Source organism: Rousettus aegyptiacus, unplaced genomic scaffold, assembly GCF_014176215.1.
Source record: "Rousettus aegyptiacus isolate mRouAeg1 unplaced genomic scaffold, mRouAeg1.p scaffold_m13_p_10, whole genome shotgun sequence".
In the NCBI taxonomy this organism is placed as follows: domain Eukaryota; kingdom Metazoa; phylum Chordata; class Mammalia; order Chiroptera; family Pteropodidae; genus Rousettus; species Rousettus aegyptiacus.
Window position 1 is genome coordinate 30,838,760 of NW_023416285.1, and position 19,154 is coordinate 30,857,913.

The 19,154-nt window shown below is 33.7% G+C and overlaps 1 protein-coding gene across 4 annotated transcripts in view; it reads left to right on the forward strand.

The window, feature by feature from the left end:
• PPP3CA (protein phosphatase 3 catalytic subunit alpha) overlaps positions 1–19,154 on the forward strand; it is a 277,450-nt gene that overhangs the window by 232,079 nt on the left and 26,217 nt on the right. For all 4 annotated transcript variants that reach the window (XM_016159034.2, XM_016159033.2, XM_036227665.1 and 1 more), the window contains exons 9-10: positions 14,645–14,770; positions 16,994–17,068. In XM_016159034.2, coding sequence (XP_016014520.1) covers positions 14,645–14,770; positions 16,994–17,068 — 201 coding nt within the window. The remainder of the gene's footprint in view (positions 1–14,644; positions 14,771–16,993; positions 17,069–19,154) is intronic.

Here is a 19,154-nt window from a genome sequence, read left to right on the forward strand (position 1 = left end):
AGGTAGCACTTCCTCCCCGCTCCTGCTTAGGGCAGCACCCTGGCCCCCATCCTTCTGGGTCTGCTAGGGATCCTGCTACACTAGGCAAACCACATACAATTGTAATGCTGCCACACATCTCCTCCTGATTCTTGCCTCTACCCAGGTACATCTGCTCTATTTTACAGAAATCATGATTCTCAACCTCCTCCCCCATAACCCTAGAGCAACACCTGCTGGATGGAGTTGGCTGTAGCCATGCGTTCTCTTAGAGTACCATGTTGACTGTGGTGAGCCCTCCTCTGTGGCCATGGAGCATGGTTATCAGTGGGCACAGTGCAGTTTATGTCACAACCATGGATGCAGGGGGGCAGGGGACAGTTGTTCCCCTTTTCTAGTTGCTTACTTCCTAAAAAAAAAAAAAGAGAGAGAGAGAGAGAGAGAGAGATGCTGCCTTTAGTACTCTGTGGCAAGAAGCATACAAAGTTAAAAAAAAAGAAAAAAAAAAGATGTTCTCAGAAAGCCAAGTGCTTATAAGCCTGTTGACAAAGTTAAGACATTTGAGTGATTTAAAATATATATGTAAGATACAATGTGATTTAATATAAACTAAGAGAGTCAAACACTAAGTACACTCAAGGAGTAATTTTCTAAAATGGTCAGAAAAAGCCTTGTTTAAGGTAAAATATGATCTGGACATTAAAGAATAGTTAGTATATGTTCAGAAAGAGGAAATAATAAAGACCAGTGTTTTTGATACTTTTTTTTTTTATTTTTGAGCATCAAGCACTTCTTTTCCCAGTCAAAATCTCCATCCTGAAGCCTTTTTATAAAGTCAGTAAGAACTAATTCCCTTTGATTGCATGAGGGTTTCCTACCTTGTCCCACAGAGTTCTCCTATGGTACCCCCAAAGAATGCAAAACCTGGAAGTCACCTTGCATGCCCCACCATAATCCTATTATTTGGCAAAAGTATTCTGTTTACCAAAAGTATATAAAATGTGAATACTAAGGTTTTAATTGTTTTATGGCATTAAAATTTTTTTTTCAATAAAACCTAGTGAAGGGAAGTGCCCATATAAGTAATTTTATTGACAGAGACCAATTACCAAGTAGTATGTGCTATACTTACAAGTTTTTTAACAATTAAAATAAAAAAGAAAGAAAGAAATTTGGGATTTTACTCCATAAAAATAAACTTAGAGCTTTTCTACTTATCATCATGCTAGGCGACCTAGACGACCATAATGACCTCTGGAATTATATAAGCTAGTAGTTGCAGTATGATTTGATTTTTCAAGCATCTGTGAATTAATGCAGTGTTGCTTGAGACCAATAGCTACTTCCCACATAAGGTGTGCATTGCTTCTTTGTCTAAGGTTCTGATTTAACAAGCTTGAACCAAAAAAAAAAAAAAAAAGTAGGTATCAACGCATTGCAATCTTTGAGGTTCTATAGTTCTTTCACTGTGTTCTCTGGCCTTTGGGGTAGATCACAATCTCTCAGGAACAGTATAGAAACATTTCATTTTGGGAACCTTTTCCTAAAAGAAAAAGTTCTCCTGAGGGAAAAAGATAAACTGATAGGAAGAAGGAAGATATATTCTTCATTTTGAGCATAATTTCAAAAGGCTTTTGTGTAAAGTTTCTGAAGCACTTTAAATCTGTTATGCTAACAGTGTATACAGTATGTGGGAGTAGGAGTCAGCTATTCACTGCTCAAGAGGATTACTGTATTTGAATAAAATAAATGTTAATGAGAATTTTAAAATGCAGAGCAATAAAACTGGGTTGCAAGCACCTTTAAAACAGTCAATGGAAGGATAGCAATAAAGAGTCTCGGAGTTAACTATTTGATTCTAGATGACCATAAAGGCCTCTGGAATTATATAAGCTAGTAGTTCTAGTATGATTTGATTTTTAAAGCATCTGTGAATTAAGGCAGCAGTAATAGCTCTCTAGCAAAATAAAAGAATGAGAAAAATAAATATATTCTGCCATCTTAAAATCAGTACTAGTTACATGATCAGCTTCATGTTCAGATGTCCAAGTGTTCTGATTTGTAGTTCAGACTTGTTTGCAATTAAAAGCAGCTTCCAGAAAGTTACGACTGTCAGTGTCCCATCACTCGGTGTAGCCCACGTTAATTCCCTCAGTCCTTAGCCTCTCCAGCCTGCATTAACACAGCTGTCTTCTCACTCATCTCCTCGCTCCTGTTACCTCACTGACAGCTCTTGCTCACTTCTGCAAGATACCAAAAGCTGTACATGTGAATCACAGCTCCGCCATTAAAACCTAACTTACCTAAGTTTATTGGCATGTGGTGACATCTCTATAAAATGAGAAAAACACTTTTTGTGTGTGAATAATAGATGAAATTGCTTTGAAAAAAAAATGCTGTGCAGTATTAAGATATTATTGTCTTTGAATATTTTATGTTGCTGCTATTGTGCCACATGTCAGTGGCAGAAGCTCACGGCAGAATACCTTTCCTCCTCAGCTTCTTAGTCATAATTTCACTTTACAGGTCAAAACACCTTTATGACCTATCCCTCCACTTGTCTTTAGGTAAACCTTTTACTTTAGCGAAGTAGTTCTGCTCACTGCCCTGAACAGCTTTCGGCTTCCCCTTTCTCCACGTCTTTGCCCATACACTTTTTTCCATCTAGAATATTTGTCTCTTCTCTGCACCTCTAAACGGACTAGACCCACTCCAGTTTGCGTTGCTGTGAAGACTTCGGTTGGTAGTCCTTCTCTGAATGACTCCAACGCCCATCATTTGCCCTTGTACTTATCATTTACTTTTGTTTTTTCTAGTTAGCTTTTTCTAGAATTAGCATTCCTATAACTTCCTAATCAGATAATGATAAGTTTGAAGCAGGGGCTCCTTGATACACACTGTAAAGCCAAGTAGTACACCTTATACATGTTTGGCAGTTGATGCAGGGATTCATTGAAGCATTTTCTTTCTGGGAATTAATAGTGGCCAATAGTATCCTGTCAGCATTGACCCACAAAGCTTTATCTTGCTTTAAATTACTGCCGTAACCAGTGCACATACCCTTTCCAGTCAGAGTTAAACATTTGCAGAGCACTTTGCACATTTGAATTGTTTTTCTCCTGTGACTCTGTAACCCTAAGGGAAAAGCAATTTTACTATTACCTAAGTACACCAAACACAAGGAAATGCAGTGATGAAACATTTCTTCTCCTTCTTCTTTTTTCTTGTTGTTGTTTAGTTATTGTTGTTGTTCTTCTTCCTCTTCTTCCTTTTCTTCCTTTTCTCCTTCTGCCTCCTTCCTCCCACCCATAAAAGTGACTTCAACCTCATCCGCTCACCAATACAACAAACTTTATTGAGAACTACTATATACCAATCACCGTGATATAGGTGCTGAGGATGTGAAATAAATAAGACAGACATGGTCTTTGCCCCAGTGCAGTTTATAATTTTGTAATAGGGCAGACATCAAATAAATAATTCCACATATAATTATTTAAATATATTTGGAAAATACTACAAAGAAAAGAGTGATATGAAATAAGAGTAGAAGTTAATTTGTAAGGACAGAAAAGCTTAACTGAGGAAGTAACATTTAAGAGTCAATCCTATAATTTTAAAATAACATCTCAGGATACAGAATACAATGGCAGATGAGAACTGTGCTTTAAACAATTCAGTTTGGCTAAAAACAATAATGAACAAATGAAAAAAATGTGTTTTAAACCTTAATGTAAACAGTGAAATTCTTTATCTTTCTATGATATAACTGTGCTTCAAAAAAATCTGAAGTAAATTACAGTAGGTTCCCATGTGGTGACAGTTCTCTGTAGTTTAGAGGAATTGTCATATGTGTAGGTGAGTGGATGGGTGGATGGTTAAATGATAATAGGCGTAGAGAAATATACGTGCCAGGGGTATATAGCTCAATTTTAGGAAAAGTTACTCTGAGTAAAATTAAGTTATTAAGAAAAATTTATTAAATGAAATGTATTTTGGATTTCAGGGGAAAATCAAAATGGAAACCAAACTAAGATAGCAATCAAGACGAGATTAAAATGACAACCAGGAAAAAAAAATCAATTCAATATTAAAATAGGTTAAGGAAGAGAAAGGTGGAAAATCAGGTTTCAAGAATGGACAAGAAAAGCATCATTTGCTAAAATTCTGAGGTGCAAATATCTACCCTTTTTGATAGGGAAAAATATATTGTAGTGTTTTGAACTCTTAAACTAGGCAACATAATGGAATTACTTATAAAAAGCATTTTAGTCTTACCAAAACTTGACATTTTCAACATCCTCAAATATTTTTCAGTCAAAAAGTAATCAGGGGGTTCAAGAAGATACCATTTATAAACAGAAAGAAAATTTGTGGCTTGACAAGAAGATACCACTGTAAAGGAGGACTGAGTTGCTAAATAGTGAACTGAGGCAAAAATCTTATTGGCGGTCATGATGTGAACATAGAGGAACAAATGCAGCATATCTGAAGCCAGCTCACCTCGGACCTCTGACTTCTAGCTGGAGCACTCAGGGTGCTCAGGGACACCATCAACACAGTGCGGTGTTCCCAAGCCTGAGAATCTCATTTTGTACTCCACCACAGTTCTTCACACTAGGAGCTTGTTTCCGCGTTCAGGAGTAAACGTCACAAACTTAGAGGCATCTGGTACCCGCCTGGTTCAGAAGCCAAATACAGAATCATACAGATGAGACTGTCATCCTGGGTAGGAGAGTGAGATGGGGGTTCTCGGGAAGGGTATAGAATCAGTGCCCAGGCAATCCTAAATAGCATTCTCTGCCTCTTTCTCTACAGCATGTGAAAAAGCTTACCACCCTCCAAAGGTGCCCATGTTTTACAGCAAAAGATCATTTCTCTAGAGTCTTAAGCCTGTCATCAGCATGGGCAGAAACTTTGGCATTGACATAAACATTTTTAAAGTCTTTCTGGAGTCTTTACAGCCATAGACATAAATACAATCACTAGCCGCTTTATAAGTTGGATAAATATAATCCAGGTACTTTGTTCAATGGCAGTGATTTTCTCAACCCTTTTTTTCTGCCATCATCTCAAATCTAAAGATCCTCTTAATTGGTCTTGAGCAACCGTTTGTCCTGATCACTTATTTCAATGTAGAAAATGTAAATACATATCACTGTAGCATTTTATTAGATATTCGCTGATATATTGTAGAACAAGTAGTTTTTTATTACTAGTGCAAAACAATTACATGTCACCTGACCAAAAAAAAAAAAAAAACTTCATTCTTTCATTTATTTAATAAATATTTTTATTCTTTAGCCTGATGATTATTGATAGAATTATACACATTAGGATGATGATTTTTTCATAATTTATTATCAAGCCTAGGATAGTCTCCCAAGAAATGGTACAGAATGTAAGAACTTACAAAGGAGCAAAGCAGAAATCATGGACAAAATTCAGTATTTACTTCTTTAATATCAGTATGAGGTAGTAGAAAAGGAGTTTGTGTAGACATTTAAGGCTGAAGAGAATTCGAGATTTGGAAATTGCGATTGGTTTTCAGAGAAATCACCTCTCTGAGATGAATGGATAAAATTAACTGCAGAGAAGCGTCAGCAGTGTCTTCTTTCACTGCCTTTTATGTACAGGACTCTTTCACATGTGGCATTAATCTGTGATTTTAATTTCCTATGCCATTATTATTATTGTCATCTCGAGTGATGTAGTTTGTTATATTTTATTTAAAGTCTTAGATTGGTAATAATATGTTTAGAAAATGTGAGATAGCGTGCTATACAAATGCTATTTGTTTTATTCCTAAAAAAAGAAGGTATAATAACAACAATAACGATAGCTAACTTTATTGAGCACTTCCAATTGCCGGGCACTGCTCTGCATTTCCATGGATACATGAACGTAATCTTTCAACAATTCTATGGATTGCATTATAATCTTGATTTTATTGAGGACAGCTGGGACACAGAGGGGTTACATACTTTCCCAAGGCTTCACGCGAACTAGTCAGGAAATAGCACCGAAGACTGAAACAGCAGATGCCACGGTCCACAGGTTAACCTTCATCTAGGCCCTCTGCATCACCTTTGTTACGTGGAAGCTTTTAGGCTGATGTTTGCACTACTCCCCTATTCAGTTCATGGCTTCATTATATGTAGGTGACTATTCTTCAATAAGGGAAGAGTCATTTGTCATCACTTTAAAATTACATGAGTATTGTACATCCAAATATGTACATTATTAAAAGGATAGAGTATTATTTATACTTTTCTAAAATAGATAATTTTGACTTCTCAAAATTATTCCCTAAAATGCTTATCCTTTTGGCTTTTGTTTATTCAGTTCTGCTGTGAAAGTGTCATTGCCGGAGGCCACCTTCTAAATAGATTAGTTTCAGTCTAGTCATCAGCTTGCTTACATTTAAACATGTAATTAATGAGACAGAAGGAAATAGAAAATCGATGAAGATTTAATATTTAAGAATTACTCTCACTATATATTTTATTTAAATTAATCAACACATAAGCTATGTATCTTTGCTTTAACAAATGATCTTTTCAAACTCTTAATCATCACTACTACATAATTATAAATTTCGGCAATTAAGTAATTGTGGAGCATAAACAAAGAAAGAACACAGTGGGTGAGGTAATCTTTGCTTTTCACAAAGCTTTGCCCATAGAATTACAGGATTTCAATTCTCAAAGTTATGCAAGAACTTAAATGAGGTTGGAGACAAGATCTCCAGCACTGCGGAGTCCTCCATACAGATCCATTGTCAATGCTCTTCTTTTGCCTGTTTAACAGGATCGATTCAGCGATGCATCTGGAGGTGTGGCATTTATTTTCTGACGGATGGTTAGAAAATTCTTACACTAGACTTAAACCACTTCTCTAGAAATGTAATTTTCTGTAAAACATTAACAAGGGAAAAAACAGGGATGAGTATGCGTATGTGGTGTGTGTGTGTGTGTATACATATATACATACATATATATATATACACATATATATGTGTATATATATAAAGACGTGAATCCACAAGTTATTTTTCCTATTCATTATCTAGATTTTCTATAACTGCAAGAGTCTCTCTGACTTTACCCTGACAAAGTCAAAAAGTTTTCAGTGACATATTTCCCAATAATGTAGATATCAAGTGTATTGGGTTTAACATTAACTCATTTCCAGAGCTATCTTGAATATAGCAACCTGAAACCATTGCAACCTACAGCTCAAGGCTCCATACCAAGTGCAAGCTCAGAGGTAAGGGGGCGTTCTGTGATTGCATACTGATACTACCAGTTTTTTAAGTACCTCCCACCAGGGTATAGTTACCCTTGTTATTCATTGCAGCTGGTAGTCATCAACTGTATTACATGAGAGCAAGGCATGGGTATAGCATTTTCTATGTTCAAGTCATCTCCTCCAGTAGCTTAAAGCTCCAGCTAAATCAATCTCTCTCTCTCTCTCTCTCTCTCTCTCTCTCTCTCATTTAGTATAAAGTTACTCAAGCCTTACTTTAGCATTATAATATAGATTATAACTTAAAGGGAAATACCAGCTAAAACTGGTAAGGAACTCATAATTGATTCTTTATTGTCAGCTTGGTGAAAATTATTTAATATAAGAAATTTAAATTTTCTACGTGAAATTGTAATGTTAGCAGTGATTCACAATGTTTGACTGAACTTGAGCTAATTCCAAGTATCGGTTTTTGGCCCAAATTCTTTGGATCCTAGTATTTAGATGTATCACATTAGGTAGGAATTATAAAATGGCAGACTATTAAATATAGCCCTCCCATGCCTGAAGAATACTTTACATTTTTCAGGTGTCAAATATTTTATTTGATTGCATATATTATTGCATATACTAATCACATATTATTTTATATGACCTTCATACTTTGAAAGTGCAAGTATTATTATTCCTATTTAATAAGTTTAGAAGGTAAAGCTCAAATAAAGAGAAATATTTGCCCAAGTTCACAGTTACTGTGTGAGAGAACCAATATACTTTCACTCTTATCTGTTTTAGAGACTCTTTTACAATTTTAAAATAGAGGTGAGCCTCTGAAGTGACATATTACCTATTTCCTAAGTTCATGCTTGCATTCAAATTTTGTTTATATGCAGTTAGATTTTTAGTGTCCTGACAAGTTTTATGTTTTATATTTTTGAAATTTTTTCTTTGCTTTCCCTTTTTCTGCTTGCCTGCCTTTTTTTCTTCCTCTCTTTCTTTGTCTTTTCTCTATTTCCTTTTCTTAGGTTGTTTCTTCACTCAACACTACTGAATATTAACCATTTGCCAAGTACTGTACAAAGTACTAGAAAAGAATAAAAGAGACCTATGCTTTCTTTACCCCTTTCATCATCTTCCTCCTACTTACTTTACCAAAAGTTCTGTTTAAATAATGACCTGGTTCAGAATTTATCAAGATGATAATAATAAGAGAAACTCAACACATATACAACACACATTTACATATATATATGCACAATCATAAGATTAGCTCACATTATTTTGTATATATATCTAGTACTGTCTCTTTCCTTTATTTAAGTAAGGTTATATCCAAATTTTATATAGAAGACTTGCAACAAAGGTAAAGAAGGTGTTAGTGTCATAGGTGCCATGAAGGACGCATGCGTAAGGTAAGAGGAATGGGGCACGGGTTAGATACAGGCATAAAAGGATGATATATAGTAACGTGTGTGTGTGTCTTGATAAATGCAAATCATTAGCTCATAGTTCATTAGATATATCTAAAGAAATCAGATATATCTACTGTTTATATCTATTAATAATAAAATAGTTTAGGTTGGAAGTTACTGAGAATCTGCCTGCAAAAAAACCCTATGTTAAGTACTGAATCAAGCAATTTAAACATTAAATTTTTTAAGAAACCCATACTGAAGAATATCATTATGATAAAATTACCTAAAAATTACCTAGAAATTGAGGACATGAAATTCATCTTTATAAATAACTCAAACAATTACTTTGGGTCTAATCTTATGAACTATAGAGTAAAAGTGAGTTATTAGTCCTTACTCACCAAATATAGTAAATCTCATGAATTAGTAAGTTTTCCTTAACATAAGCAGCTGATTATAATTTAAAAAAAAAATCTTTTTAAAACAGAATCCATCAGGTAAGTAGAATATTTAGGATAAAAAAAAAATTAGAAGTGAAATTTTGAAATGGAAGGAATCCCAGAGATTGTATTCATAGATGCTATAATATGTACTAAAAAGACTATGACGTATGTAAATATACATATTTATGTTCATAAAATCTTAAATGAAAATTATACCCCAAAAGACAATTTTCATGGGAAAATACAATTAAAAATTTATTGCATCTCTCTCAGAATCAAAAACTCTTTCATGCAGCATACCAGCTTAATCTTAAACGATGGCCAAAAGATATTAAACAGGTCCTAACTCAAAAATTTTATCTATCATGCCTCCCTCTGTGATGGTAGGACTTTGCCAAACAACACACTAAGGCTAGTTTTTCTACTAAGCTATCTTCAGGTTGAAGAATTGAAAAGAAAAAAGCATCCTGGGTCTATCATGCATTTTTTTCTGTTTCCGGATGGATTATAATGATTCCGGAGTGCCCCCGTTTTCTTTCTTCTCATCTTCGTTTCTTTTCTGTTCCTTTGTCCCTTTTCTTGAAGGTGGGAATGGATAGTAGATTAGAGTTAAGGAGATAAAAAAATGTCAGCAGAAGGGTGAGAAAGGGAGTAAAATTTGTCATTTCCATTCTTTTGATCACTCCACTTCCCTATTTTAAAACAGCCCAAGTATTGAGAATGCCAGAGGTATGTTGGGAGCATTATAGTTACTATAATGTAAAGCCTTTCGGTAAAGGAGCTTTATATTCCCCTTGAAATCCACTTGGAATATGATGAGTCCATGGCTTGGTGAGCTGGTCAGTACATCTTATGAGCAATATTTTGACAGTTTCTCTTAAATTAGAAGCTCTCTTGTGATCTTTTTATTTTGTCATCTGTTGCCCTGTCATAAGCCTTTTTTTTTTTTTTTTTTTTTTTTTGGTGATGGTAATTGTAAAGAAGTTGTTAAGAAATGTTATCAAGTTCCTACGAAATGTTGGTTTTTGTATCATCAAAATTTCAAATTTTGAAGTAGACAAGACCCTTTTAGTTTTGGATATGGCCTAGTAATTTAATGCATGGTTTGGTAAACGGAGGAATGGACTAAGATCTAGATTCTGTTCCTTGGATTTCACTACACTCAGGGGGCGTGGTTGTGTTATTAGAAACAATAGCCCCTTCCCTATCCCCGAGTAGGAGCAGTACTTGAATACTGATTTTATATCTTTTACATAAATGTGCCTGCCATGCTTGTGTAGGGTTCTGCAGGTATGATAAAATGATTGAACCAAGTAATGGCATAACTTTAAGATCATACTTTTGGCATCAGAAAGAACTGGTAGTCGGGCCTCCAGATTCATGAGGGATTAATATTCTTTCCATTACATACCTACTTTTCTTCTGGCTGTTCTTAACACCTGTGTGTGCAACAGAAGAGCCTTTGTTTCTGCGCTGTCTGATCTGCTCTAATTTGTGATTATTAACTTGAGGCCCATACATGTCATAATCCCTCTCTGGGCCTCCGATACAATTGGTAGATGACACTAGGTCATGAGGAATAGAGGAGAGAGGAGTTCCCTGATGGGAGACTTTGTTCTTTTTTTCTCTCTTTCTCAGACAAGGTCTCAGGTGGAGGTCTCTAGCAATTCTTGAAGTATAACCATTTGTATTATTTATATTGCACTGGAGATAAACGTCTTTCAAGTACTTCAGAGAAGAGCACACTGCTAGGGCTCAGTTGAGTTTTGTAATCCCAATGACAGAGGCAGGTGGCAGGGGCGGAGGGTGTGGGAGGTGGAAGATGAAATGCTAACTGTGAATTTCGTGACTGTAGATATTTGGGACTGTTTTGGTTTAATTTTTTGTATGTATTTTTGTGATATATATATTATACAAAACATAAAAATTCATGAGTAACTTATTAATGTGATGTTATTCAAGAAATGTTTTGGCATGAATATTTTATGTTTCTTAAGAAAAAATACATATTGGGACATTTACATTAAGTTTTTCTAATCTATAGAAAAATAAAACAGTTCTATTAATAGTCTGTAGACTTACTGAGAATATTTACTGATCATTGCATTAATGATGAGATCTTTGTTCCAGAAGTTCGTTAACATTATTCAGATCTGGAAGAAGTCATAAATTATCTTGAAAACTCCATGTAGTTAGGTGAGGTAATGGAGACCTAGGGACATTTAGTGACCTTGAGTCTCGTGAGTAATTAATGACAGAATCCATTTAGCATCTAGGCTCTTGGCTTTCCAGTCCAGTGCTCTTTTTTAAAAAGAATAAATGTGGAAGGAGAATCTGTGTCCAAAATTTGGTAGGCATTGAATGATTTATGCAGTTTGGGTGAAAATATGGAATCTAGAAAGATCAGGGACTTTAGAATCTGGCCAAAACTGAGTTTTGCTGCTTCTCATGTGTGACCTTGGGCAAGTAACCTCTCTGTTTGTTTATTTTCTTAATGCAAATGGTAATAACTATTTTTGAAGGTCATTGTGAAGATTCGTAATTATGTTTATAAAAGACCAAATATAGTGCCTGGTGTGTAGTTGTTTTGTAAACATAACTACTGTTAAAATTTAGCATTTCTGCTCTTAAACAAAAATAAAATCTGAAGATAGTATCTGCTTTATCACTTGGCACTCAGATAAATTGTGTAGAGCAATGTCAAATGAATAAAGCTTTATCTCACCAGCCACAAAACAATTGTGGCTGGTGAGATAAAGACAACACTTACCCTCACTTGTGAATTTACATCTTATTTCATTTTGCTCAATCATGTATTTTGGCAAAAGCTAAAGTGTCTTTTATTAAGAATACCATATTGAAAGTTAAGTCAGTCTAACAGCTAGGACTAGAATTCATAGATTTATAATTTATGAGAGACAGAAGGGAATGGTAGAAGGGCAATGAATTTGCTGTCAGTAAAAACTGAGTTTAAATACAAGGTCTTCCATTGACTGGTTGCATGATCTTGAGCAAGTCACTTCATTTCCCAATTCTAAGTCTGTAATATAAGGGTAGTCACACCTGCTTCTCAGATCTGTAATAAGGATTAAATTACTATAGAAAGCCTCTCCCATTCCTCCAGGGCTCTGTTAGTTGTAACATTTATTTTCTTTCCTCCCACTGTACCAATCTAATGCTAATACAAAGTGGAGAAAACTCAGAGGAGAAATTACTCTTCAAAAAGACACCTTAGAACCTTAAAGCATTCTTTTGAAAATATGAGGATACACTCCTGTTATGCATATGCAGTATTCCAAAATAGTAAAGACCTTTAACCAGTGCTCAGGTAGCAAAGGTGGGAAATACTTGACCTTTGCCATCTGGCATATCGGAAACATTAGCATGATAATTTGCCATGTTTTTTATATTTTACATCTTTTAATATTATATGAATATATCTTTAGGCCAGATGACATATGGCGTAAATGATAGGATAATATAAAAAAGAATGGGTTTACAGAAATATATTCAGGATTCAAAATTCCATGGGAAGAAGAGAATAACTCCGTTTATATCAACACTGACTGCACTATCTGCAGTTCTTGTTCCCAAAGTGTCTGTAATTCTTGTTTCTGTGATTCCCCATTGGTCAGGCAGATATAATTCAAAGCAAAGACCATACTGTTCTCAAGTATGATTTTAGTTAACTGCAAGCTGCTGAAAACATCAATATATTATTAGGCTGTAATATGATATATATAGTATCCAAATCACAGAAAACTCTACATTCTCTCCATACCCTGCACTGATCTAACTCACTAAGATTATATTAGTTCTGGACCACACTTTAACAGCAATATTGCAATGTGGCATGCATCCAGAATAGAGATGCACAGGATGAGGAAAAGGCTATAGAAGTCATCTCATATAAGGAAGGGTCAAATGAACTAAGAAGAATTTTCTTGAAAAAGGTTGTAGGGAAAATATCAAGATGTATCCTTAGCTTCTGAGCATCTATACTGAGAAAATGGTATATGAAACATAAAGAAATAGAAAGCCTGATGTATGGTACTTTTTCTTGGAGAAATAGGGAGAAGTTGGGTGTATACACATATACATAGAATAGCTATGACCAAAATTGAATAATAAATGCAATATAGATGTATAAATCAAGGGCTTTTGGAATTCAAGGGATGGAAAGATTACATCTACCAGAAGAAATAAGAAAAGATTTCACTGAGGGTATAGTGTTTGGACTAGACACCAGAGGATGGGAAGAATTTGGATGTTCATAGGTTTCTGAGAAAATATTCCAGGTAGAAGAGCAAATGTAAAGTTATAAAAGCAATGTTATATTAAAGATGTTAAGTAAGGAGTTAAGTGATATTAGTGTAAACATTAATGGAAAAGTTCAAACCCAGTAAATTTTCAGTAACTTTTCAAATATCAATTTTCAAGGACTACCTTTGTTTTACTATCTATAATTACATGTTATTTTATCTATAATACAACATATCCTTATGTAAAAGTCAGTCTAAAAATAATTTAAAAGCAATAAAATAGTTATTTTTTCTATACTTTAGACCTCTAAAAAAAGAACAGAACAAACCCACTTGACATCATTTAAGATCTGTTCAATAATCTCCACTAATAAATTTTTGGTTATGCTATGAAAGGATAATAAGAGTGAAATCTTGCCGAAGTTCAGGATACCGTGATGTGAAAGTATTGTTCCTAGTATTTAAAAAACTGTCATTTAGAAGCGGATGTATACTCGTTCTGTATTTTTCCTAAAGGCAAAACTAAGATCAGAGAGTGGTTTAAAAGAAAAAATATATGGTTTAAACTCAACCTGAAAATTCCTACAACTTAAAATTGTCTATTTATAGAATAGATGACCCCATTAAAACAGGTAGCTTTTCCTTCATTGGAAAGTACTCACAGAGACCTGCTAATCCTCTATCAGGATTGCTAGAGAATGAATTTTTGAATCTGGTTAGACCTGAGACTCCTAGGATCTCTGCAACCATAAAAGTCTGGGTAGGGGTGTATCTAACCTATAGACACTCACAAAGCAGAGTGAAGCAGACAGAGTCATCTTCCTCAGAAATCAAAGGTGGAGTCAGATATCAGCATATTCTTTTATGTAGAATTCAATCCAAACATTTTACTTTAAGTCAAGAATGCAATCTAATTTAAACTATTTTGTACAACTATTTCTACTGGGAGAAAAATGTGCTTAAAAATATAAATAAATTCCGTGTAAATATTTGAGATTATTACATTATGTCAAACTAACTTAGCTTGATTCAATTCCTGACAGACATTTGATTAATGATTTTATATAAGGACTTGCCAAATTATAATGCTGTTTCATATTTAGTATTAATATATTATGCAATTACAGAATAGTGAAGTTTAAGCCCATAAGTACCATAAACATTCATGACTGATTAAGGGATTCACCTCCGTGGTTCGGAACTAAAGTCAAATCGTTGAATTTTCTTGATCAACTAAAGCCACGTGGAGAAACAGAAATATGTGCTTATGAATCTAACATCCTTTTTGGTTTTTCAGCTGCGGTATTGAAGTATGAGAACAATGTCATGAATATCAGGCAATTCAACTGTTCTCCTCATCCTTACTGGCTTCCAAATTTCATGGATGTTTTCACTTGGTCCCTGCCATTTGTTGGGGAAAAAGGTGTGTTGTAGAATTCTGATATGTCCTTAATAAAATGGTAGAGGAAAGAGATGTAGACTATTCTACCGTGAAACACACAGAAAGAGAAACACTGAGGCCTAATGTTAGCAATAAAACTCACAAGCTGCACCACCAGACGTGATTTGAAAGTGTGTCAATGAGGATCCTGTTAACAAATACAATGAATGAATGAAGGGGGCAACAAAAGAAAGGAGGACTATTAGAATAGTATTCTCTCACTGGAGTAATACAACTCAAAAATAAAAGAAATATAGTTTTAACTGGCTGCAAACTATAATGACTACCTTTTTTTCCTTACCACTTTGTATTATAATTTAAAAATAGTGTTTTATTTTATAAGCTACCTGTCAAATTAAAAGGTTAGGATAACAATGCCTTCCTCACATTTCTCATGTTAAGAATAATCATTGTATGATTGTGATTAATGGCTACAATATTTTGAAGGATTACCTGTACAACAACAAAAAAATAGATTATTAAAAATACAGTGGCCATTAGTGTGTTACAGGTGAGACAAATTCACTTTAAAAAGTTGTCTATTAACTTCCCCCAGTTTTCCAGAAAAATTGACCTCATTCCCTTCCTCCTTCCCCCCTTTTTTTAATAAATATATATATATGTATAAATATATATTTTTAATATATATATTTTAACCTAAACCTCAACAAAAATTTTGAGAAAAGACCTGCAGCCACTGAGCTTGAGCTTTTTAGTTCAAGAGGCCAATTGTGGTATGGATCATTCCTCATGCATGGTCTCACACATCACCTGAGAAGGTGAATGAGGATTGCAATAAAGATGTGAGTTTGCACATGTTTCAGAAAAATGATATCCTATGAGCAGATTTTAGGTAAAAGCTATACATATTTCTGAAATATCTGTTTACTTACAATAATCAACATATGTAACAATATTAATATGGTAATATGTTAATATTACTGTAGATAATATTTATTTTTTGACAGTATTTATTTTTTTAAATGCCCTGAGATGACCAGGAAGCTATGAATTGTCAGCAAAGAAGACTTTCCTTTATACACCAAAACAATTCTGAAGTAAATTTTAATACTCTCCGATAAAAATGCCCAGTGCTATTCCGTGCCGACACTTTCTCGCTCTGATCATATCGGTGTTAGCGTCGCCTCCTTCTCTAGAAACAGACGCAGTACTAACTCCGGCAACTCCTGAGCACCATGTGAATACCTTTAGTTGGATCGTTTCCACTAATTATTTAGATTTTGAACATCTATTATTTAAAAAATTAATATGTTTATATACCTAATTCACTTTTGATAATTAAACTGAAGCTCTGGATTAATGTCGGCTCCCTTGGAGTTTTATTCTTTATACTATATCTTCAATTTTAGAAGAGCATTGGTTTTTAAAAAATAGCTCATGAAGAAATAGTGGACAAGCTTCTTTTCACATTCATGGTAGAACGCAACCTAATTTTTTTTTAATGTTAAATGAAAATAGCATGCACCTTACTGTAAAAGTGATGCAATAGTAATTTTCTGTGTACGTTTTTATATAACTCTATTATAATCTACTTACTCAACCAAAGTTTTTATTAAATTTATCTAAGTTTTATTTTTAAAGCCTTTTTAAAAATAAAGTGTAACAACATTTATATTAAAACATTCAATTTTTAAATTAGTATTCTCTAAATGACTTCAGATATAATATGTTATCAACAAAATAAAATCAACAAATTTTATTAAACAAAAAATCACATGCCTATCACTATTCTGAGTTCACTGGGAAATTTAAAAAATAAAAAAAGGAGATCCAGCATTCACTTTGTCTCTGCCGAACAGAAATTTGTAATCTGGTTTAGATGCTGCAGCATCAGTGTACAAATTATATATGAAAATTCAAAAGTAACCGTTTTTTCTTCATAGATTTACATATATTCACATACACATACTTGATTTGTTTATTTATCGATCTAGATAGCTCATAAGCATTACTGTTAGTTTTCACAGGCACAGGCTAATAGTATAAACATAAAGCCTACAAAGAATTGCAAAACCTGTTATCTTTTACAATCTGGGTTTTATAGATGCTACTTTGCAAGAGATTCTATTAATAAACTAGATGAGAAATGTTATTGGTACGCTTGCTCTCTAACAATCCCAGAGTCATAACTAAGGTTACAGTAGAAAATCTGGACTTCTCTCTTTCTTTCCTGTTTCTCTTTAGTGACTGAGATGCTGGTAAATGTCCTCAACATCTGCTCAGATGATGAACTTGGGTCAGAAGAAGATGGATTTGATGGTAAGAGGCTTGAATCTTTGTGGTAATGCTATTTCCATGGTGTCTCTTAGCTAACCCTAAAAATAAATTTCAAAGATTTGGATTATGTTTCAGTCATAACATACTATTGAGAATGAAAAGTATTGTTATAATTTCTATTTGCTTTTAAGAAATATACAAGACAAAAAAATCATCGGAATGTTCTCATTACCCTGAAAACATTGTTGACGTAGTGAATGATTTTTAACCATCTTTCAGTATCTTATAATTGCTAAGTGACGTTTTTTGGCTCCTTGATAAAAAAAAATATATAATTGTTTTTTAACAGATGTTACCATTTACTGAGTAACTTTTGAAATACCCTTTAATGAAGTTGTTTCTGTCAGTTATTCAAATTTTGATGTCTACGATAGAAGAAAATATTTACACATTGATACATTGGTATTTATGTCGGTCCCAATATTTTTTCATATCTATAATAATTAATGAATGAGCTATGAGGTTTTTATTGTTATTTTTTAAGATATTATTTGCTACTCAGATACTCTTGAAGAGTACACTTTCTCAATAAGAAACAAAGATTTATGAGCTTAAAGGTGAAGAAAAAAAATTGCTCTGAGTCTTACAAAAGTACACCAAAATGAATAAAAACTAACAAAAATGAAGTTAGAGGAAGAAAGTACAAGAGTACTTTACTTCCATAAATATTAGTGTGTAGGGCACTCAGGATGCCAGCATGCTTTAAAGACCTGTGACTTAATGAAATTGCAATCTGGTTAGAGAGACTGATGTGTAAGCAGATAATATCAATAAAATAAGACAAATTCTAAAAGAGCGAAGGTGGCAGGGGAAACTAGACATTGTGGCAAATTTAAATTGATAAAATTTTTACCTTTAAACTCTACTTAGGTAAAATGAAAAGAGAATGTAGCCCTTTCTGAAAGTTAGTATCTGAATAGCATGATTTAATGTTTAATGATCACATCTATAAATGCAAAATACCTAATGCTGCAGGCGAAAGTAAAATAAAAGTGCTCATATACTCATATAACTATAATCTAATACTCAGATAAATTTAGTGTACAATTATTCCTACCATCTCATAATTTTTCTCCTTTCTGTACCTTCTCTTTTCTTCATTACTTGTCTCTATGTGCTGCTTTTCAGTCATGTATCATATTGCAAGGAGATGTATGATATGTTTATATCTATAAACTTTTACTAGGTCTGAATTACCTACAGAATAGTCATAAGGACTCGCTTAAGTAAATATATTGATACGTTTTGAAATATTCTAGAGATCGATGGATATATTATATTTTAGTGAGATTCCAGATGTTTCATATGTTATAGCCACAGTTTGATACTGTTAACTTTTCCAAGGATAGTGATATTTAAAAGATAATATTTCCATAGCAGCAGAGACTTTTTTCCTAAAGAGAGAATACTAATTTGGTGGAATCCAAATCTTAAAAGTCAATAAACATTTTTCAATAGATACCTTTCATTATGTTCCTTTTATTCCTCAAAAGATTAATTAGCATTAATAAGTTTAGCATTAATTTATTAGCATTAATAAACAAATCTCTATTGTAGTAAAGTTCATTGGCCAATAATTATAATATAGACAATATCATAAAAATGTAACACATATTGAATAACTAGACCTGCATAGGTTTGTAATTACACATTAATCCATGTGCTCAGCAAATATATATTGAGCATCTATTATGTCCCAGATGTTATAGCCAAAAATGCCTCCACATTTCAACAATACCGATGTTCCTGCATAGTTAAACATTACCAAGACTAACTCAGTGTTTACTTCATTTATAATGAATTCTTTTTACCCACCCTCTCAGTCACTTACATGAGGATATAGTTCTAGACTTAATCTACTTTAAGATAATCAGTTCCAATCAATGTGCTCTGCTCATTAGCAATTGCTTTTGAACCTGCAAGTTCCGATTATAAGAGTGCATGTTCTTTTCAAGGCATTTGGAAGAATTTTTTTTTTTTAAGAAGACCACTGAAATCTCACTCTGCCACACTTAAATCTTAGGTCAATCCTGCAGAGAAATAGGTAGAACCTCTAAACATGATCTTT